Raw genomic sequence first — 23,187 nt, forward strand, 5'->3', positions numbered from 1 at the left:
GTGTGTGTGTGTGTATGTGTATGTATGTATGTGTGTTTGTGTGTGTTTGTATGTATGTGTGTGTGTGTGTGTGTGTGTGTGTTTGTATGTGTGTGTATGTATGTATGTGTATGTATGTATGTGTGTTTGTGTGTGTTTGTATGTATGTGTGTGTGTGTGTGTGTGTGTGTGTGTGTGTGTGTGTGTTTGTATGTGTGTGTATGTATGTATGTGTATGTATGTATTCCTATGCAACACTGTGTGATCCCATTGGGGAGCTCTCAAATCCACTGGTCGCCTATTAAACCATTATTACGCTCCACATTGTGATATCAACAAATTAAAAAAGCCAAAACACATTACAAAACCATCAGGAACCAACAGGGACACTTAATGGTTTCAATGAGTTTTCTTCAGCACATCCTAATAATGTCTGTCATGGCTTTGCATCTCGTATTAATGATTTACTTTCTCATAATTATGAGAACATTTTCTCATTGTTATGACACCAGTGATTATTACGAGATACTAAATTATACATATTCTGCGTCATAATTATGGAAACTATCTCATTATTATGACTTCCTCAGTATTCCTAAATGCCTTTTTATGGCCGTTATATTTTTCCCAGTGGTGAAAACGGGCTTCCGTAGTTCAGTGTTATGGAGTACCACTAAAACGAGCATGTCAGCTGTGGGTCGCTGTTCTCTGCCTTCATAAGACCTGAACTCTTCCTCTTCAGGGCGCGTCATCATTTCCCGCTCGTCGTTTATTATGATGTGACGCACTTTCGCGGAGCTGCGCGCCTTGTGGGCGTGGCTTATCCAGCACATGACCCACGTCAGCAGCCGGACTGAGGCTGTGAAGCTGCTACAAAACAAGAAAGAGGAAAGCTGGTCCTGTGCGCGAGGGGAGGAGTGCGGGTTTCAAGGCTGCGTCTGCAGGTCAGACAAACCCGAAAGTTTGATTCGACTGTTCAGACGCAACCCCAGCGGAGTGCAGACCCCCAGCCCGCAGCCACGACCACCGACATGCCTCCGCTGGAGCAGGTAAGCTCGCAGAGGGTGTGGGGTTAATGTTGAGCAGCAAGGCTCGTCTGACTGGCGTTGGGGTTCATGAGAAGTCGTGTGAATCTTCTGACAGTCGTCGCTTCACCTTCTTTTCCTCAGTTAACTTGTTTATTTGTTTTTGATACGTAGACGTTCATTTATATCTGACGTTTAAAGTCCCGCGTCTTCCTGCCAGCTCTGTCTGGGGACGCGAGGAAGGAATGCAAGGATGAGCAAGGCAAGGCAAGGCAAGGCAAGTTTATTTATATAGCACCTTTCATACACAACGGTCATTCAAAGTGCTTTACAAATGAAAAAATACAGAAAAATGTAATTAATGTAAATAAAATAAAATTTATGTAAATAAAAAAAAAATTAAAACATAATTAAAACAATAGATTTAAAAGAAGTTAATCAAAGTTAAAAGAAGGAGATAAAAATTAGAATAAAAATAAACATGATTAAAACAATAGATATAAAGAAGTTAAATGAATGAGGCCGTTACAGGATAAAAGTGGATTAAACTGAGCTAAAGGCTCAAACAGGAAGGTCTTCATTCTGGATTTAAAAGTGTGGAGTGTTGGGGCTCTTCTGATGCTCTCTGGCAACTGGTTCCATTTCAGAGCAGCGTAGCTAAACGCCGCCTCTCCGTGTTTAGTTTTTACCTTAGGCTGCACTAACTGACCAGTTCCTGATGATCTGAGAGTTCTGCCCGGCTCATATTGCTGGAGCACATCTAATAAATATACTGGTCCTGTACCATTAAGACATTTATAGACCAGTAATAGTACCTTAAAGTCTATCCTGTAACATACTGGTATCCAGTGTAGGGATTTAAGGATAGGAGTGATGTGCTCCCTTCTTTTACTCCTAGTGAGACTCTGGCAGCTGCGTTTTGAATCAGCTGAAGCTGTTTGATTGTCTTTTTTGGGAGTCCAGTTAGGAGCCCATTACAGTAATCAATCCTACTAGAAACAAAGGAGTGGATGAGTTTCTCCAGCTCTGCTTTAGCCAGAAAATCTCTGATTTTGTTGATGTTTTTGAGGTGATAGAAAGCTGATTTGGTGACAGCTTTGACATGACTGTTAAAAGTGAGATCAGAGTCCATTTGTACACCAAGGTTACGTACTAGTTCTTTAGATTTTAGGCCTCTCGAATCTGGATAGGCAGCTAGTCTGTGTCTTTCATTGCTATTCCCAAATAAAATAATCTCTGTTTTATCTTTATTCAACTGCAGAAAGTTGTGTTTCATCCATTTGTTTATGTGCTCAAGGCATTTGCACAGTGAGTCTAGGGGACCGTAGTCATTTGGGCAGAGAGCCATGTAGATCTGAGTGTCATCTGCATAGCTGTGGTAAGATATCCCATAAGTATGCATGATTTCACCTAGAGGAATCATATATAAATTAAATAAGAGTGGCCCAAGAATTGAACCCTGGGGTACACCACAGGTCACTGGCACAGTCTCAGAAACATTACCTTCCATTTCCACAAAGAAGCTCTTCCTTGAAGGTATGAACTGAACCATTTTAGGACAGTTCCTGAGATTTCAGCCCAGTTCTCAAGTCTATCTATGAGAATTTTGTGGTCAATGGTGTCAAAGGCAGCGCTGAGATCAAGCAGTAGTAGAACAGACATGTTTCCTGAGTCTGTATTTAGGCGAATGTCATTGATAACCTTAATTAGTGCAGCCTCAGTACTATGATTAGGTCGGAAGCCTGACTGAAATTTGTCTAGACAGCTATTTGTGGATAGAAAGTGCATAATTTGCTTGAAGACCATTTTTTCTATTATTTTTCCAATGAATGGTAGATAGGAAATTGGTCTATAATTATTTAACAGGCTTGTATCTAGAGTTTTCTTTTTCAAGAGAGGCTTCACAACTGCAGTATTTAATGCACTCGGAAATACACCTGACATGAGTGAGGAATTTACTATTTGAAGAATGTTCACTAATATTGAGGAAAAGACATTCTTTAAAAACTTGGTAATGTATCAACACTGCAAGTGGATGATTTGAGATGACTCACTGTGTCAATTAAACCTTCTTCATTAATAACAGCAGTAGCATATACATATATATGTGTGTGTGTGTGTGTGTGTGTGTGTGTGTGTGTGTGTGTGTGTGTGTGTGTGTGAGGGAGAGATGTGTGTGTTGGGGGGGAGAGTCGTTCAAATGAACTGTCACTCTGTCATCATGCAGCTCTTAGTGGAGAAGCCTTGTTTGAGTCCGAGTGCACACTCTGAACAAACAGTCATAACTCGGGAAATGTTTACTCTATTGCTTAACCGGATAGATGGTGTGAGATGAGACCCCTTGAGGATTATTTTGATGTAAATTTGTGTGTATTGAGAGGACAATGTCTGAGTTATGACGAGTTAAACAGAGAAAATCCTGAAATAGATTCTGATTTTGAGAAATTTACATGGAGTGAATGGGGCAGTTTTCTGGGCCTAGTGCCAAACGAACGCTCATAACTCTAAAGCTCATTGATAAAATGAGAAGATATTTTGAGGTTTCTGAAAGGACAAGTTTCTCTACCATTTAAAACTGGAATGGAGTTTCTGGGTGAAAGTTTAAGGATTTTAAAGCAGATTCCCTGCGTGATCGGCTGTGTCTGTGAGACTGAGTGGCCTGCTGTGACGTCATCGAGGTCAGTTAGAATCTGAAGTTCTGAACTTTCCGCCGTTCATTCTTATGGGAGGTTTTTAATTTTTAAACTTAATTTTATTAAAAACTACCAATCCGATCGACTCCAAACATACAGAGCACAAGTCACAGCGCCGAGACCTTCGGAACGCAGTTTGAACGGAGTCTGTATGTTAAGCGGTTCGGCCTGTATTAATCACAGGAATGTGTGGAAGAAGAATAAGAAGTATGAGAGATAACAGTAGAGCTTCTTCAAGCTCTCTAGTTAAGTGTAGTTCCGTTATACGGACGCAGGCAAATTGTTGGATGAGTGAAATGTCAACGCTCAGAACTTTCTGTGAAGACATTGAGTAACTGATGTTAGAGGAGGTCGTCATTTCACCATGGACTGAGCTAACGGGTTCATTACCACCACTCCCAAACTGCTCCCACCTTTCTTTGAGGAAAAATTGGGTGTCACCCATTTTTGGAAGCCACATCAGAGCCGGTTTATGAGGAGTCTGGCCATTTCCCATTTCCCCCATTATATAAAAACAGGCCTGCTGAACAGCAGAGGGCGCCCGCGAGTGAGTCCTCAGTGAATGGGAGTGAATGGAGCCCAACGGCTAAAAACGAACAGTTAAAATAGTTTCTAATCACTGAACCAGAAGGTTTCTTTAATTTTAGAAAGCATAAAGGTGCATTTCACTAAAACAGGCAAGCCGACTGATATGTTTCCTTTTTCCACAGTAAACGGGTTTTGGGCAGCAGGAGGCGGGACTTTACTGCTAGAGCGTGATGATTGATTGGCGAGGGGAGCAGCTCATTGGCTGTTCGCGCTCACTGACGTCATGGACATACATGAGGTGCCTTTTTAAACTCTTATAACTCGAGTTTAAAAGCCCTTAAAAGTATAACAGCGGTGTTAAACTCTTATAACTCGAGTTTAAAAGCCCTTAAAAGTATAACAGCGGTGTTAAAACTCTTATAACTGGAGTTTAAAAGCCCTTAAAAGTATAACAGCGGTGTTATACCTTTTATAACTCGAGTTTAAAAGCCCTTAAAAGTATAACGGTGGTGTTAAACTCTTATAACTCGAGTTTAAAAGCCCTTAAAAGTATAACAGCGGTGTTAAAACTCTTTTAACTGGAGTTTAAAAGCCCTTAAAAGTATAACAGCGGTGTTATACCTCTTATAACTCGAGTTTAAAAGCCCTTAAAAGTATAACAGCGGTGTTAGACTCTTATAACTCGAGTTTAAAAGCCCTTAAAAGTATAAGAGTAGTGTTAAACCTCTTATAACTCGAGTTTAAAAGCCCTTAAAAGTATAACAGCGGTGTTAAAACTCTTTTAACTCGAGTTTAAAAGCTCTTAAAAGTATAACCGCGGTGTTAAACTCTTATAACTCAAGTTTAAAAGCCCTTAAAAGTATAACAGCGGTGTTAAACTCTTATAACTCGAGTTTAAAAGCCCTTAAAAGTATAACAGCGGTGTTAAACCTCTTATAACTCGAGTTTAAAAGCCCTTAAAAGTATAACAGCGGTGTTAAAACTCTTTTAACTCGAGTTTAAAAGCTCTTAAAAGTATAACCGCGGTGTTAAACTCTTATAACTCGAGTTTAAAAGCTCTTAAAAGTATAACAGCGGTATTAAACTCCTATAACTCGAGTTTAAAAGCTCTTAAAAATATAACGGCGCTGTTACATTGTTTTATGCTGTTCTGTCTTAGGGATATGATTGCATTATTTTACGTTACAAATGTTTAAGCATTTATAAACTATGATCTTGTTCAAATGCTCCATATCAGCCCGTTCAATTTGGCCCTCTAGTGTTTGAGAAGACATTGCTGTGTTAATTCTCCTCTCCTCAAGTTCTCTGTGTAGTACATGACCAGCCAATGGTGGCGCATGAGAAGGTGGGACAAAAAAAAAAAAGTGAAGTAGTTGCTTTCTAGAGTTGTGAGCCCTACTGGTGACATCCTGTGTCAATGAAAATAATAGGTGGTCACAGTAAGTAAGGTGTGGGAACAAGATCTTAATGCATGGCTATGACTTAATAAGGAGTGGAAATTATTTAATTAAGCCTTGACCATAGCTTAATAAGGCATGATCTCATTCCCACGTGTTAATACAGCGTGGCCACGCGTTATTTTTATTTATACGGGATGTCACCAGCAGGGCTCTGTGTGACGGACATATCAGCGTATATTTTACCTTATTACCATCAGGTCCATTACAGAAACATTTCTTTGAGTAAAAAATGAGGAGTTTTAAGGAGTATGAGCTCTCTGACTTGCTCCCGGTGCTTAGAGAATGGTTAAGGAAACAATGTTTCAGATTTATTTTTATGATTGATGTCAACAGGTACCCTAGAGGATTAACCTTTCATCTTCAATAATGAAACAGCATCAGAAAACAGTGATGAGTGTTCAGTTTGATGAGCCTCCATGTGCTCCTACGAGGTAAGACCTCAGATCACATACATGAGAGACGTACGTATTCCAGATAAAAACTTGTGGTGTGTGGACACAATACATTTAAAAAAAGAATATTTGGTTATAGTAATATATGGTTTACACTAGGGATCCTGTTCATAAGGCTACGTACACAGCACCTACATAATTATACATTTATAAATGCTTCTTCCAAAAGGCATCATTTTCTATGAAGGTTACATTTGCCAATTTTGATCAAAGTTAGCAAGAATAGAATATGACAGATTTTTGGACGACGCACTGATAGACATTTTTGTAGGGTTATGTCAGTCGTCATGAGGAGCTTATGTAGGTGTCATGTAGCCTCATGAAGAACCACCTACATTAAAGAATTACCAAATGCATTAAAATCCAGGTTCATTTCTCAGCTTGCCAGTTTTTGAAAGGTATGTGTACGATGAACAGTTCCTCGCTGAATGTTATGCTTTTTTGTTGTTGCTGGCCAGTGAGAACATCCTTAATGAACGCACCAACTCACTCAGATCTTTGCTGAAAGAAAGACTGAAAAAGAAGTACCAAGATCTTGACACGGCTTACTGTGCTCCACTGAAACTGCATTTATTTAAGAGAGCGGATGAAGATGTCAAAAGCGAAAAAGTGCTTAAAGGTCTGGAATGGCCCATTAATGATTTCCTGAACGCTGAGGATGTAATTGAGTATGTTGACCTGTTCAAACCGTGTCCCATCACCACTGAAGATATTAGAACTGTTCTGATGAAAGGGACTCCTGGGATTGGCAAAACAACTGCTGTGAAGAAGTTTGTTTTGGACTGGACCGAGGGCAGAACGCATCAGGACATCACTTTTGTTTTGCCTTTTAATCTCACAGAGCTGAGCTTGATGAAGCCAGAGAAATGCAGCCTGCTGCAGCTTTTAGGGCTGTTCTTTCCAGAGCTGACAGATGTTGATGCTCTCCAGCATGCCAGAGTTCTCTTTGTGCTTGATGACCTGAGCAAATGTAAACTCAAACTGAACTTCTGGTACATAAAATCTTGTAGTGATCCAAAAAAGGAGTTGTCACTGAGTGCGCTGCTCGTAAACCTGCTGAGAGGGGATTTGTTCCCGAAAGCCCAGATCTGGGTAACTTCAAGTTCACAGGGAGCTGATATAATCCCTTCTAAATTTCTACAGCGAGTTGTTGAGATTCAGGGTCTGGATGATGTAGACTGGGAAGAATATGTCAGAAGACTTGTTTGTGACTGTACTGTGGCTACAAGAGCAATCGTCCATGTGAAGTCATCAAATGCTCTTTACTCCCAGCGTTCGCTGCCAGTTTTTTGTCATGTTGCTGCCACTGTTTTGGAAGAACTGATGACCAACGCATGTAACATGGAACTCCCACTGACTTCATCAGAAATGTACACACATTACCTGCTCATTCAAATGAGAGGGAAGGCTGAGGCAAAGTGGATGAAGACTGATGCTGAAGAGATCCTGAATTTAGGCAGACTAGCGTGGCACACGCTTGAGAAAGGCTCTTTAACTGTTTTTGAAGAGGATCTCAGAAAGAATAACGTAGCCCCTTCAGCTGCAGCTGAACTCTCTCAGAGATGGACCACACTTTTTAAAGAGGAAGAACTAAATAAGGGGAAGGTTTATCACTTTGCACATCAGAGCATTCAGTCATACCTTTCTGCACTGTATGTGTTCGTGAATTATAAGACCAGCAAAGGTAATGTGCTCAGCTGTACTTTGGCAGAAAGAGTGAAACACCTGTTCAAACCAGCGGAGGTCACTGATATGTACAGAAGAGCCGTGAGCAAGACTTTGAGAAGCAAAGAAGGCCAGTTTGATTTCTTCCTCACCTTCCTCATTGGAATATCCGCAGGTCCCAGCTATGAGTCCTTGTCATGTTTTCTTCCTGATTCCTGTCAAAGAGGAAGCTCGGAGAACATAGTCCCTTACATATTGAAGAACATTGAGAACACCACATCACTAAATCTCATCCACTGTCTCGATGAACTAAATGTGCCTTACCCTGGGTGTCAGGGAAATGTAGAAGAGAACCTCACACCATCTGAGTGGTCTGCTATGGCAAAAACCTTGCTGAACTCTGAGGATCCGCAGAGGACATTTGATATCAAGGAATATCTCAACCCGGAAGTGGCCTTTCTGAGACTGTTTCCAGTTATCAAGGCCTCTAAAGTTCTCAGGTAGGCAGTATGTGTCACGGTTGGCCCCTCCCAGTCCTGTCCACGTGCGTTTTTGTTGTGGTCCTAGTCCAACCCCTTGTTTTGTAACTCCGCCCCTGATTGTCTGCACCTGACCCTCATTGTCCCTGTGTATTAAGCCCTGTGTTTGCCCCTTGTGTTCGCCGGTCTTTGTATTGGTCTTTGTTGGTTGTATCGGTCTCATCGGTCTCTGTTTGTTGTTTGACTCTTGTTTGAGGCACTGTTCCTTTTGTCATGTCTGTCCCCCAATCTCTACGTGTTGGCTATATGAACCTGGACTGTCGCTTACCTCCTCGCATGCGTCCGCCTCATCGCTCCGTGTTACAGTATGTTGGATTAGAGTGTGACATTGCATTTACACTGCAGTTTGCCAAAAATGCTTAGAAGTTACTCCATGTCAGTTCACCTAGGGCTTGGCAAATGAAAAACAAAACTTCAAATTAATGAAATTTTGCCCCTCCTGTATCAGTCAGCTCCTTAATTATTGGCATCCTTGGTATAGATTTGAGGGTGGGTTGATGCTTATGATTCCATGTATCCCTACCAGGTTCTTTCTATACATTTCATCTTTCTTTTTACACCACATCCACCGTGATTGTTGCCATAAAACTCTCTTTTTGTCTCATCCTATCATAGAACCAGATTCCAGCCAAAGTTTCAATAGTGTTTAGCAAACATCAGGTACTTATAGTTGTAGTTAAATGAAAAAAAAAGGATTTCTTCTGACTCCAAAATGCAACCATGTCACTGTTCAGTAACGCTGTGGTTGTTTGGCTATCATTATTGTCCTAACATTAAATATGGGCATTTTCAGTTGCCATTGACATTTCACCTCACCTATGTTCGATGTCATCTATTTACTATTCTGAATTTTACATCCATGTGCATCTAGTATAGCTAGTAAATGCTCCTGACATTTGTTCAGTGCCTTTTTGAGAAGTTGCTAATCCATGTCTTTGGGATGTGGTGTTGTTTCTCCGGCATAGACTCTGTGAAAATGAAGACCAGAGCTGGGTGTTGCTTGCCTCTGCTCTGAGATCGCCGTCCAACAGTATTACAGAAATTGATGTAGAGGATCACAGTATCAGGGCAAAACATATTATCTTGCTATCTGAAGGTTTAAAAAGTCCCAACTGCAAAGTGGAGGTTCTCAGGTAAGGTAACAAATCAAATTTCCAATATTTTGGTTTCAAAAGTTCAAGATTCTTATAGAATATTTTTTCAACATATTAATAATTTCATTTAATTGGCTCGCAGTCTCTGTTCTAGTTCATCCCAAAGGTGTTCTGTGGGGTTGAGGTCAGGGCTCTGTGTGGGTCAGGCACGTTTTTCTACACCAAACTCGCTCAACCAAGCCTTTTTGGACCTCGCTTTGTGCACTGGGGCTCAGTCATGCTGGAACAGAAAACGGCCTTCCACCAAACTGTTCCCACAAAGTTGGAGACATACAGTTGTCCAAAAGTTGTCTTGTTATGCTGAAGCATTAGGATTTTCTTTCACTAGAACTAGGGGGTCTAGGCCAACCCCTGAAACAGCCCCATAGCATTATCCCTCCTCCACCAAAACTTACTCTTGGCAGAAGGCATTCAGGCAGATAATGGTCTCCTGGCATTCGCCAAACCCAGGCTCATTCATCAGACTGCCAGATAAAGAAGCATGATTCCTCACAGCACAGAATACATTATTAGTGCTCCAGAGTCCAGTGGGGAGCTCATCAGTACAACCCATTCTACTGCCAGTGTTTGTCTATTGAGGCTGTAAGGCTATGTGTTTAATTGTATCCACCTTTAAGCAGTGGGTGTGGTTGAAACACCTGAACCTGCTAATTAGAAGTTGTGTCCCAATACTTTTGTCTAGTGTAGTTTAAGAATCCTTCCAACGCAGCTAACTTTTATCTTTCCTAATCCATATACTATACCTTGCAAAAGCAGCAAAAACCTTTGAAGGTGATCAACGTTTTCTGGATTACAAATGATATGTATTTTTTTCAATGAGTATTTTTATTCCTGTGCTCTTAGCATTAAATTCTGTATACTAATGTACATTATTACAAACATCTAGTAGGTGTTTTTTGCTGTAGTAAACCTTTCGCTGTAGTAGCAGCTTTAAGTATGGACTGCTACTGGTGGCAACTTGCTAAAAGTGTCCCAGATTTTCATTCAGATTGAGGTCAGTAGTTTTACTCGGCTTAGAGTCACTGCAGTGTTGCTTGGGATCACTGTCCTGCTGAAAGAGGAACTTCCCCCAAGCTTAGTTTCTTAGCAGATTCTTTCTCCCTCCAGTTGTCCTACTTTTAAGAAGTTGTCCTGTCCTGCTGATGAAAAGCATCCCCACAAGATTGTGCCACCACTATACTTCTCTCTAGTGATGGTTTGATATTTCCTCAGGCATGGGCATTGTTATATTTATGACAAACATAGCACAATATGGATTTTTTGGACAGAATGTTTGGCCCAAAATCTTCTCTCTTTTTTTCTTGGTGTCTTTTGACTTTTTGGTGAGTTCCAGACTTGCTTTCAAATGTCTTTTAATAATCGCTTCTGACATACTGATTAGTTTTAGTAGAGTTGTTGTGGAACCAGCGCATCTTTACTCCGCTTTCAGCCACTGAACTCTGACACTGTAGCTCCTTCTGATTGATGGTTCATCTGTGGCTTCCCTCACAAATCTACTCGCTGGGTTTGGAGGGATGGCCTTTTCTACTGTCTGGTGGTGTGGATGCAGCTTCCTCCTGACTATTGATCCAGCAGTGCTCCCTGGCAAAGACTTCAAGTGACTGAGTACTTTCAGAAGCTTCCAGTACTTTGGCAAGACACATGGTGGTCCAATTGACATTGCTTTCCTTTTATAGTGTTGTGTTTAAATATGACTCAATGCATGAGAATTTTTTTTCTTTTTGAATTAAATATGAATTTTTAAAACAACTCAACATTGTTCGTTCACTTTATTCTTTATTTATATTTTTAGAACACCACATCTTTATGATGATTACAAGGGAGACCCTGATCCTCTGATTTCAGCTCTTTTATCTAATCCATCACACCTAAAAGAGCTGAACTTGAGCTTTTCGTATGCTGTATCTGCCAAGACAGTGGAATGCCTAGAAAAACTATTAGTGGACCCTGAGTGTCATCTGGAGAAGCTTGTGTAAGTAAGGAGAGAAAGTACCAGAACAAGGCTTATGTTCCACTACCCAGATAAGAAGTGTTGCTGTAGATTCAGAATTTTTTTTTCTTACACTTACTATTCTGTATCATTTAGTGAAAAGCATGCATTTTATGGTCTATAAGACATATTATAAATCAAAACATTGTGTTTTGCATGAAGACATAAAAAAATAGTACTTTGCATGAATGGCTTGTTTATATTGAGATATGTTTTGTCTTCCTCAGCTTACATAACAACATAAGAATGTCAGAAACCTCTTTCAAGACTTTGGCTGAAGCCCTTTGTAGCAGTAATTGCTGTGTGAAAGAACTAGATTTGTCCAGCAATTACAGTCTCTTTGATGATAAGGGTGTAGTTCGACATCTGTCTAAAGGGCTTGGAAACCCACGCTGCCCAATTATAGTTCTGAGGTAGGTTGCTAAAAATAAAGTCTTTGACTTCCCGTATGCCAAAAGCAGATGTTACCAGATCTTTTCTTAAGATGAAGTGACTGAAATAGGGTGACATACTTAATTGCTTTAGAGAACTGTTGACTTCTGCTGGCAAGCGTTTGTTTCTTGAAGAAAAACAGGAGTGGAGACTTGAGGAAAAAGTGAGTCTCACCAACTGAGTCTGCTTAGCTTACCCAACTATCACTCTTATATTCTCTCCGGTAAACCAGTTGTCTCTTTGTCTCAACGACCCCAAAAGCCCCCCCCATTAATGACCGGCTGCCTCTACCTTTGAAATTGAAATAGAGGTTTTGAGGTCCACCCAGGAATTTACAGTCTCCCCCATTGCTGGATTTGGAGATATAGATAACCAGATGTCAAGATAGGCTAACCATTGGGGTTGTTACATGACAAAGGACCACTCTTCACAGCCCCCACACATCACCCAAGAAAAGACATACATTTACGGCATTTGGTTGACACTCTTATCCAGAGCGACTTACAATTTGATCATTTTATACAAGTAGGTGAAGGTGGTGTTAGGAGTCTTGCCCAAGGACTCTTATTGGTATAGTGTAGGGTGTTTGCCCAGGTGGGGGATTGAACCCCAGTCTACAGCGTAGAAGGCAGAGGTGTTACCCACTACACTAACCAACCACATACAAAATGCAAATAAGATTAACCCAAATGGCAAGTGAAAACACAAGTTTAAGTTAATAAAAGCAAATAAAATAAAATAAAGTAAAAGAATATTTAACAGAACCATACTCTATACTGTATACTGTATCAGTATATACTGTGTTCTGCATTCTACTCTACATAATAGTATACTGTACATTATCCAGTATACAACCAAAGCCATGTCCCGTACTGCAGGGCAGGTGCAGACACCAACATCATCTCAAAACCCTTCCCATTCCCCTCAGCTTTCCAATCACTTGCTTAGTAACCGTTGCTAGGTGCTTTTCAGCGATTAAGTTTATATATTGGTTAAGAGACGGACTTGTGTGACTGTTAAAAGACACGCCATACAATGAACAGGGTGCTATTTTTATTGTTGAGACCAGCCTTGGTAAGTTACTGTTGTAACCAAATTATCTATGCAGCAAGTTAACTTTGTTAGTTAAACAGATGAAGTAATTACATATGGCAGCATTTGGACAAATTTCATTTCACCTTTATTAACGTATCAAAATAACAGGCTGAATTTAGGGCTATTAAAAAATTCAGGCGGTTATATCAGTGCTTACGTCCTCCGGCAATGACAGCGTTATGTTTTGGGATGTAGTAAATATTGTCCTTCATAAGCTGAAAGAGGTATGTTGGAGGTGAAATCTGCAGGAAGATAGATCTCCAGAAGGAGAATCGGTGACCACAGTCTTGGATGTTTCAACGAAAGTAACGAGAGGTGTTGGAATATATTGCTGTGCATTCGCTTGCCTGCTCAAAACAATATGACAAGAGTGTATACATTTCCAGATTTATTAAAGGATTTTATTTGCAGTCAATAAAAACCATGATGACAGCTTTTATGTTGTTTGACAAAAAAGTAAATTAAAAGGCAGAATTAACTGTTGTTTCCTAATGCATAAAGGGGTTGATTTGGGATTATAAGTGGCAGAATTGGCCTCACACATTTACTACTCACTAAATTCTTACCCCCTTTATCCATCTAATTACTGCTTCTTAACTGTCTCTCCAGGTTAGCATTTTGTTCTGTGGATCACACAGGGGTTCTTGCCCTGGTCTCTGCTCTTTCTTCAAACCCTTCACACCTGAGAGAGCTGGACCTGAGTTACAGCAGACCTGGACTTCAAGCCTTTCTGCAGTTTTGCTCTTTGTTGGAAGACCCTCGTTTCAAACTGGAGACACTGATACTGGTTAATATAGACTGGTGGAAGGATGACACTCCATGTGGCACCACCACTTACAGGTTGGTGTACACACATTCATGGCTTAGTTCATGTCACATATCACCATTAAACCATTTTAATTGGCTGTGAAGGGGGAGAAGAAAGAATGGCCACGTTATCTATCACTTCATACTTTATTATATAGAAGCTGTGTTTATGTAATTATGTATAAAACGCTGTCCAGTGAAAAACATATATCTCCATTTTTTTACTTCTCTGCATGATTTGATATGCATTTGATGGCACCCACTGTGGCAGACGTCTTTGCGTGCTCCTCCTGCAACCGACGCTATTTATTACTTATTTTAACTTTAGTATTTATTTTAAGTGTAAAGAACATCTACGGTACAGTTAATTACAGTAGAGAGGCACTCCTGGAGATTGGTAAAGTTCATCATGAACTTACCTTTAGCCTCTCAGACTTCAACTTTCTCTTACGCTCGCACTCCACCGGCACCAGCCGGCAAGGCCCAGCAGCACCGGCCTCGGGTGAGCGGCGCAGCCGACGAACAGAGTGGCCAAAGCGGAAGCGGGGCAAGAGAGGTGGGCTACATGCTAGGCTAAAGGCTAGGGCTACACAACCACCGCTACCTAGCCTGCTACTAGCTAATGTTCGCCCCCTCGAAAACAAGCTGGATGAGCTGAGGACCAGAATAACAACCCAGCGTGAGATCAGAGAGTGCTGTGCTCTTATCCTCACAGAGACCTGGCTCTCGGACAGCACGCCAGACTCGGCGATCCAGCTGGAAACGCACTCCGTCCACCGCGGGGACCGCACGGCAGCGTCGGGGAAGAACAAAGGCGGCGGTGTCTGCATCTACGTGAACAACAGGTGGTGTACGGACGTAAAGACTGTTGAAAAACATTGTTCAGCTGACTTAGAGCTGCTGATGGTGAAGTGCAGACCCTTCTATCTGCTGAGAGAGTTCAGCTCTGTGTTTATTCTACTTACATCTCGCCACGCTCGAACTCTGCCACGGCGCTAGGGCTGCTGCGTGACGCCATCAGTAAACAAGAGACCACGCACCTGGACGCCGCGTTCATTCTGGCCGGCGACTTCAATCACTGCAACCTGAGGACTGTCCTCCCCAAGTATCAGCAGCACGTGAGCTTTCCGACGTGGGAGAGTAACATACTCGACCAAGTATACAGCAACGTGAGGGGGCCTACAGGGCCGTGCCTCGGCCACACTTCGGACAGTCCGACCACATCTCCGTGTTCCTCTACCCAGCATACAGACAACTCCTCAAGCAAGCACTTCCAGTGAGTAAAACTATCAAAGTGTGGAATGAAGAAACCGACTTAGTGCTTCAGGACTACTTTGACAGTACAGACTGGGATGTGTTCAGAGCTGCTGCTATGAATGAGGACTGTACTGTTGATCTAGAGGACTATGTTTCTAGGGTAATGGGCTACATCAGCAGCTATGTTAAAAGTGTTGTTCCTAGATAAACGAGAAACCCTGGATAAACGGTGAAGTTCAGTCCATGCTATATGCCCGCCATGCTGCATTTCTCTCAGGCAATGCTGAAGATTACAAAAGGTCCAGATATGACCTGCGTAGATCTATCAAAGAGGCCAAGAGACAGTACAGGTTTGCTCATCAGAATTGGCCGATGTCTTTGTGGACGTATTCAATCTGTCCCTTGCGCAAGCTTTTGTGCCATCCTGCTTCAGTCAACCACCATCGTACCCCTCCTAAAGAAAAGCATTGTGACCAGCCTAAATGACTATCGCCCTGTTGCACTCACCCCAATGTCCTCCCAGAACAACACCAGCATCATCAAGTTCGCTGATGATACTACAGTCGTTGGACTGATCACTGGTGGGGACGAGACAGCATACAGGAAGGAGGTGGCGGAGCTGGTCACCTGGTGTCATAACAACAATCTCTCCTTAAATGCAGACAAGATCAAGGAAATGATTGTTGATCCAAGGAGGAAGCGGGAGCTGCACACACCCCTGTATGTTGGTGAGACTGAGGTGGAGAGGGTGAAAACCCTTCAAATTTAAGTTTAAGTATCTCGGGGTCTTGTTCACGAGTGATGGTAAAAGGGAGCGGGAGACTGACAGGCGGATTGGTGCTGGGTCAGCAGTGATGCGGGCTCTTTACCGGTCTGTTGTGGTAAAGAAAGAGCTGAGCCATAAGGCAAGGCTCTCGGTTTACTGGTCGATCTACGTTCCCACCCTCACCTATGGTCATGAGCTTTGGGTAATGACCGAAAGAATAAGATCGCGAATACAAGCAGCCGAAATGAGTTTCCTCCGCAGGGTGTCTGGACTCTCCCTTAGAGATAGGGTGAGAAGTTCAGTCATCCGGGAGGGACTTGGAGGAGAGCCGCTGCTTCTCCACGTCGAGAGGAGCCAGCTGAGGTGGTTCGGGCATCTGCTTAGGATGCCTCCTGGACGCCTCCCTTGGGAGGTGTCACAGGCAAGTCCACCCGGGAGGAGACCCCGGGGAAAACCCAGGACATGCTGGCGTGACTATATCGCCCAGCTGGCCTGGGAGCGCCTCGGAATCCCCCCCAGGGAGCTAGTGGAAGTGGCTGGGGAAAGGGAGGTCTGGGCCTCATTGCTTAGGATGCTGCCCCCGCGACCCGAACCCCGGAGAAGCGGAAGATAACGGATGGATGGATGGATGGATGGATGGATGGATGGATGGATGGATGGATGGATGAAAGGAAATTTTGAATGGGCCTGATACAAATGTTAAATTTGATAATAGTATTATTTATGATTTCTCAGGTGCTCTGTTTATGTTTCTCAGTAGAGGAGTAAATATTAATTGATAAATATTGTTTTGTTTATAACTCATTCTGTTCTGTATAGGTCTGCTTAGTCTTAGACCAACAGATGGAGCTGTTTAAAGGAGGGAGGATTGTAGTGGGAGCACTCGGGTGTTCTTGATATTGCTACACTTTGGATCTCCTCCAGGACAGGGTGGTTGGCTGGGCATGTAAAGATCTGGGGCTCAGTCCAGTTCAGTGTAGATATTTTTTGTTATTTGACCTGTGATGTGGTCAGTAAGTCTGCCCCATCACCAGGTCTGTGAAAGGATACTGAAAAGGGGACAATGATTGTTAGGGGTTAAAGCCTCGGTGATATTAAAATGTGCACAGAAGAAATACTTACCTTGTTCTTGTTCTGTCCTGTGTGAGTGACCGCGAATGCAGTGTTTTTGAAATGTTTTTCATTTTAGTTAATGCTGTTGTGTCCTGGTTTAAGGTTTTTAGTGTTTTCCCTAAATGCTGTCTCGTTCTTAGCTTTTGATTGCTTTGCAACTGTTGCTGTGTTTTGACTAAGTTGGCTTCTGTACGTTTTAGACGAAGCCTTACTGATATCATAAGTGATGCCTGCAAAGCTCTGGCTTCAGCCCTCAGCTCATCAAATCTCAGAGTGCTGGATCTCAGTATTAACTGTTTGGAAGATTCCTCAGTGGAGCTCCTTTCAGCTGGACTGAGCCATTCTGCATGTAAACTGGAGATTCTTAGGTGAGTCTGAAATCACAGCATGTTGTACATCTTACCAGGTTTCCTGCTACATGAGTTTAACATGGCAGTGGTAGTTCTGTGTTGATGGTGAGTTAATGTTATATAACAAAATGCAGCCTGGGCAAAGGTTTTGGCACATTTTGAATGGAATGGGTTTTGCCCCAATATTGTAGTGTTTTACACTGGTGAAGAAGACACAGAGGTTCCACACAAACTGTTGTGCCTTATTTAAGGCTGTACTTCACTCTAGCCTTGCACAAGGAATGATTTTTCTAACAGTTCACTCTTAGCCTCACTACATCTATCTTGCTCGGCTGTCAGCGGTAGATTCACACTGCTCTTCCTGAGCAAAGCATAAACCCGTGCAAACAAAAGGCTCATTCTGCCTTCACTATAAGAGAAAATAAACCCAGAAAATAAATAACACTGGGGAAATTAACTCAAGTAAACACATACTCCTTTTTTCTGAACTCGCTACAATATGTTAAACTCAGCAAATAAATAGAAAGTCTATGCTAAAATTAGAAAACAAATGCTATATTTAAGTTTCTTCCCTGTATGGGATCCTTTCTCCTATTTGTATGTACAGTGCACAACATATATGAGTGCACCCCTACTGACACATAATAAATCCAACAGTCTCTCTCTACAAATAACATATTTGGCGTTACTTTGTGATATAACGTCCTGCTATTCTAGTTTATTATTACGCCGGCTACCGGTCCCATCCTGTATAAAGTTTAAAATCTTACTTCTCACTTTCAAAGCTTTACATAACTTTGCTCCCCTCTACCTCAGAGAACTGCTGACCCCTTAAACTCCCTCTCGCTCTCTTAGGTCTTCTTCTAATAACTTACTTGCTGTTCCAGCACCAGACTTTCCACTTTGGGAGGTCAGTCCTTCAGTGCCACGGCCCCCAAACTCTTGAATTCTCTTCCTCGATCCCTCAGGGAGGCTCTTCTTTCTCCACTTTTAAATCTGACTTAAAGACTTTTCTCTTTAATACACTTTTTCCTTCCTCCACCACTGCATAGGGTTTTTTTTCCATGCTATGTGAAGCGACCTTGGGTTTGTGAAAGGCACTATATAAATGTAAATTGTTGTTATTATTATTATTATTATTATTATTTACCAATGAAAAATGTCAGTACTAAACAGGAACATATATAAAAGACCATTTGGCAAATATGAGTACACCCTCCTGAAAGTTACAAAATACAACATAATAAAACCATTTCTGAAGGTTAGTTATTCAGCAGATGAGTCTGTGAAGCCATCACGCTCAAACCGGTGTCACTGTTTGACAATTAGAAGTGGTATTTTACCCACTGAATCACTTTCAAATACAATGCTGACAACAGCAGCACCACATGGGTGAGAATTCTCAGGAAACTTGAGAAAGAAATTTTTTTTCATAGCAAAAAAGATGATAAGGTACAAGAGGATTAGCCAGTCACTGTTATTAAGTCAGAGTAGAGTAGCTAAAGTAATACAGGACTTTAAAAAAGATGAAATGCTCAGGTTGTCGCTGTAAGCTTTCACCTCATGATGAATGAGTTTTGCTGAGCAAGTGCCTCAGATCTGATTATGAAATTCAGGATTATCTTATAAAAGACTGAATTCATTATTCAATTTATTACTATTTGTGAATATTGTTCCAAAAAATTTAATTGACATGGAATGAACAATCTGCTGAAAACGTCCAAAAACTGTCATTTGCCACTGATTTGAACTGCTTGTTTTTTGTTAAGAATGGCACGATGCAAAATCACAGAAGTTGGAGCTTCTACGCTGGCGAATGCTTTGCGTCTAAATCCTTCCTACATACGAGAATTAGACCTGAGCTACAATCCGGTGGAAGGAACCGGCTTTGACCAACTCAACTCGCTAGTCGGAGATCCAGCAATCAAACTGGAGAAAATAATGTGAGTGTTTCCTAACTCTGCTCATGGATTAACATTCTTAACATATGAAATACAAACATATTAATGTTTTCATTGCTCCTACATCATAATGTGTGCATTCTCAAATTCTCTCCAATTGTGTGTTTATAATGACATACAGTGGGGCAAAAAAGTGTTCAGTCAGCCACTGATTGTGCAAGTTCTCCTACTTAGAAAGATGAGAGACGTCTGTAATTTTCATCATAGCTACACTTCAACTATGAGAGACAATATGAGAAAAAAAAAATCTAGGAAATCTCATTGTAGGATTTTTAAAGAATGTATTTGTAAATTATGGTGGAAAATAAGTATTTGGTCAATAACAAAAGTTCAACTCAATACTCTGTAACATAACCTTTGTTGTAAATGACAGAGGTCAAACGTTTCCTGCAAGTCTTCACCAGGTTTGCACTGTAGCTGGTATTTTGGCCCGTTCCTCCTGCAGATCTCCTCTGGAGCAGTGATGTTTTGGGGCTGTTGCTGGGCAACACGGACTTTCAACTCCCTCCACAAATTTTCTGTGGGGTTGAGGTCTGGAGACTGGCTAGGCCACTCCAGGACCTTGAAATGCTTTTTATGGAGCCACTCCTTCGTTGCCCGAGCGGTGTGTTTGGGATCATTGTCATGCTGGAAGACCCAGCCAGGTTCCATCTTCAATGCTCTCACTGATGGAAGGAGGTTTTGGCTTAAAATCTCACGACACACGGCCCCGTTCATTCTTCCCTTAACACGGGTCAGTCGTCCTGTCCCCTTTGCAGAAAAACAGCTCCAAAGCCTGATGTTTCCACCCCCATGCTTCACAGCAGGAATGGATGCGACTCAGCATTCTTCTTCCTCCAAACACGACGAGTTGAATTTTTACCAAAAAGTTCTATTTTGGTTTCATCTGACCACATGACATTCTCCCAGTCCTCTTCTGGATCATCCATATGCTCCCTGGCAAACTTCAGACGGGCCTGGACGTGTACTGGCTTAAGCAGGGGGCACGCCTGGCACAGCAGGATCTGAGTCCCTCTCAGCGTCTTGTGTTACTGATGGTAGCCTTTGTTACTTTGGTCCCAGCTCTCTGCAGGTCATTCATCAGGTCACTCCGTGTAGTTCTGGGATTTCTGCTCACCGTTCTTGTGATCATTTTGACCCCATGGGATGAGATCCTGCGTGGGGCCCCAGATCGAGGGAGATTATCAATGTTCTTGTACGTCTTCCATTTTCTTACAATTGCTCCCACAGTTGATTTATTCCCACCAACCTGTTTGCCTATTGTAGATTCACTCTTCCCAGCCTGGTGCAGGGCTACAATTTTCTCCCTGGTGTCCTTCAACAGCTCTTTGGTCTTGGCCATGGTTGAGTTTGGAGTCTGACTGTTTGAGGCTGTGGACAGGTGTCTTTTATACAGACAACGAGGTCAAACAGGTGCCATTAATACAGGTAACGAGTGGAGGACAGAAGAGCTTCTTAAAGAAGGAGTTACAGGTCTGTGAGAGCCAGAAATCTTGCTTGTTTGTGGGTGACCAAATAGTTATTTTCCACCATAATTTACAAATAAATTCTTTAAAAATCCTACAATGTGATTCTTAATTTGTATCAGTGTTGGTTCTGTTTGATTGAAATAATCAAGACCTTCTTGAGTTAAATAGGTGTGTTTATTTTAGGAAAATGTTTTTAAAGTCTTTTTTAAATTCATAATCAATATGCAGTGTTAATTTGCGTTTGGTAGTAACTAATCATGTTAGTAATGTTTTAATCTCTTAGTTCTTATCTTTAGTGTTTTGTTTTTTTTATGTAAAAATGTGTATGTACTTTTGTGACTAAGTTATTTTTAGATCTGTGAAATAAAATTTTGTCTTCAATTTTGTTTTCAATAGTGTAGACGGGCTTGGAGAGAAACGAGAAATTGAATGGCTTCGGCAACGTATGTGTACATTTTCACAGTGCAAAGAATATGGTGCATTGTTTGTGACAAACTGAAAAATTTTTGTATTGCTCACCATCAGATGAATTCCCACTGACTCTGGATCCCGACACAGCCTCGGTTAATGTGAAGGTGTCCGAGGGGGACAAAGAAGCTTGGCACAACTATAACCGACAGCAGCCCCTCCCAGAAAACCCCGAGAGGTTTAAACCGTATTCCCTAGTCATGTGTCGAGAAGCGCTCGCTGGTCGCCACTTCTGCCAAGTGGAGTGGTTTGGAAGGTGTGCCACTATTGGGGTGGCCTATAAAGACATTAGCAGGAAGGGGCATTTTGCAGCCTGTAGCCCAGGATACAACAAGAAGTCATGGGCCATTACAGTGAGCAACCCCTTTCCACTGTCAGAAGCCCTCCATGATGGGGTGAAAAAGCGACTTCCTAACCGTTCACCCTGGAGAGTTGGAGTTTATCTAGATTGGTCTGCAGGCACTTTGTCCTTCTATGACATCACATATGAAGAGGCTGGACTCATTCACACATTCTATGCAAAGTTCACCGCACCACTTCATTTGATCTTCAGCATGTCAGCTGGGATACGCTTGCTGCCACCAAACCCTAGTCCAGTCTGCTGCCATGACCACGACCTTTGGGACATGTTCAGAGGTACTAAAGATTGCAAGGGCTGCAACGGCTCAAAGGCAGGTTAAACTAATACTGATGGTGGCCTTCTGCTTAGTAGATACAAGGTGGTGTCTCCTGACAGCGTCACATTTAAAGTCAATGAGCTTTTCAGGATGACCCATTCTGCTGTCAGTGTTTGTTCTAAGAAGCTTGCTTGGCTGTGTGCTTGATTTTATATACCTGTTAGCAGTGGATGCGGCTGAAACACTCAAATCCAACGATTGGGAGTGTCCACATACTTTTTATCATATAATGTACATGAAGTGCACTGCTTATTTTAGATAACTTTAATAAAAGTTTAATTTAAAAAGTTTGTTTACTGTTTGTGTGAATGATGTTGCAGTTGTACTGTCAGAAGATTTTGTGATAGTTTCTGCAGTTCCCTTCTGTAATTTTATACTATATGTCCAAATGTTGGCGTCACAGTGGTGGCACAGTGGTGGTGCGGTGGGTAGCGCTGTCGCCTCACAGTGAGGAGGGCCTGGGTTTGATTCCCCGGGGTCCTCTCTGTGTGGAGTTTGCATGTTTTCTCTGTGTCTGCGTGTCTCTGGTTTCATCCCACAGTCTAAAGACATGCAGCCAGGCTAATTGGACATGCTAAATTGTCCCTGTGTGTGAGTGACTGTCTGTCTGTCTGCCCTGTGATGGACTGGCGACCTTCCGCCCGATGACCGCTGGGATAGGCTCCAGCACCCCCCCGCGACCCTGAGGGAGAAGCGGCTTAGAAAATGGATGGATGGATGTCCAAATGTTTGTAGACACCTGCTCATCCAGCATTTTTACTGAAATCAGTGCTAATAATATGGAGCTGGTTCCCCATAAACTGATGTTGGATGATTAGTTGTACATCACAGACAGCACCCAGACTCCACCCCTCCAGAGAACACAATTCTGCTGCTCCACAGCCCAACGCTGAGAAGTTTAAATCCTTTTAGCAGACCCTTGTCATAGGGCATAGGGACCTGAGGCTCATGAGTGGCTGCTCCAGAACATTCTCCCTTCCCATTCTATGGCAGTGTTTTTCTATAGAGATTATATGAGCTGTCTGGTCTGCAAGCAGTTAAATGTCTGTGTCAACCATTATTTCACCTTGAAGTACTTCTTCTTCTTCTTCTTCTTCTTCTTTCGGCTGCTCCCTTTAGGGGTCACCACAGCGGATCATCTGCCTCCATCTTGCCCTATCCACTGCCTCCTCTACTTTTACACCAACCATCTCCATGTCCACCTTCACTACATCCATAAACCTTCTCTGAGGTCTACCTCTTCTCCTTCTACCCGGCAGCTCCATCTCCAACATTCTTTGCCCAATATATCCACAACCTTGAAGTAC

General features: G+C 42.1%; 1 protein-coding gene across 5 annotated transcripts; it reads left to right on the forward strand.

Annotated features, from left to right (window-relative positions):
• The first annotated feature begins 741 nt into the window (after window positions 1-741).
• On the forward strand, window positions 742-22,170 carry LOC108411384 (NACHT, LRR and PYD domains-containing protein 12-like). 5 transcript variants are annotated; one of them, XM_017682921.2, is made up of 12 exons: window positions 751-1,028; window positions 1,179-1,281; window positions 6,019-6,116; window positions 6,596-8,302; window positions 9,307-9,474; window positions 11,288-11,467; window positions 11,713-11,898; window positions 13,622-13,852; window positions 17,156-17,323; window positions 19,075-19,248; window positions 21,132-21,178; window positions 21,261-22,170. In XM_017682921.2, exons 3-12 carry the CDS (start codon window positions 6,052-6,054, stop codon window positions 21,881-21,883), a joined length of 3,549 nt encoding a protein of 1,182 aa, XP_017538410.1. In that variant the 5' UTR covers window positions 751-1,028; window positions 1,179-1,281; window positions 6,019-6,051; the 3' UTR covers window positions 21,884-22,170. The 5 variants fall into 5 exon arrangements, with proteins under 5 accessions (XP_037398611.1, XP_017538413.1, XP_017538410.1 ...); XM_037542714.1 differs by lacking the exon at window positions 21,132-21,178 and having other exon boundaries at window positions 742-1,028; window positions 21,261-21,397; XM_017682923.2 differs by lacking the exon at window positions 9,307-9,474 and having other exon boundaries at window positions 752-1,028.
• Window positions 22,171-23,187: the final 1,017 nt, after the last annotated feature.

Source organism: Pygocentrus nattereri, chromosome 11 (genome assembly GCF_015220715.1).
Source record: "Pygocentrus nattereri isolate fPygNat1 chromosome 11, fPygNat1.pri, whole genome shotgun sequence".
Taxonomy (NCBI): Eukaryota; Metazoa; Chordata; class Actinopteri; order Characiformes; family Serrasalmidae; genus Pygocentrus; species Pygocentrus nattereri.

Excerpts from the sequence above, each read along its gene's own strand:
- LOC108411384 (XM_017682921.2), top strand. The coding sequence starts at position 6,052 with ATGAAACAGCATCAGAAAACAGTGATGAGTGTTCAGTTTGATGAGCCT. Across the intron at positions 6,117-6,595 it reads CCTCCATGTGCTCCTACGAG|TGAGAACATCCTTAATGAAC; the intron begins GTAAGACCTCAG and ends GTTGCTGGCCAG. Across the intron at positions 11,468-11,712 it reads TGTCATCTGGAGAAGCTTGT|CTTACATAACAACATAAGAA; the intron begins GTAAGTAAGGAG and ends TGTCTTCCTCAG.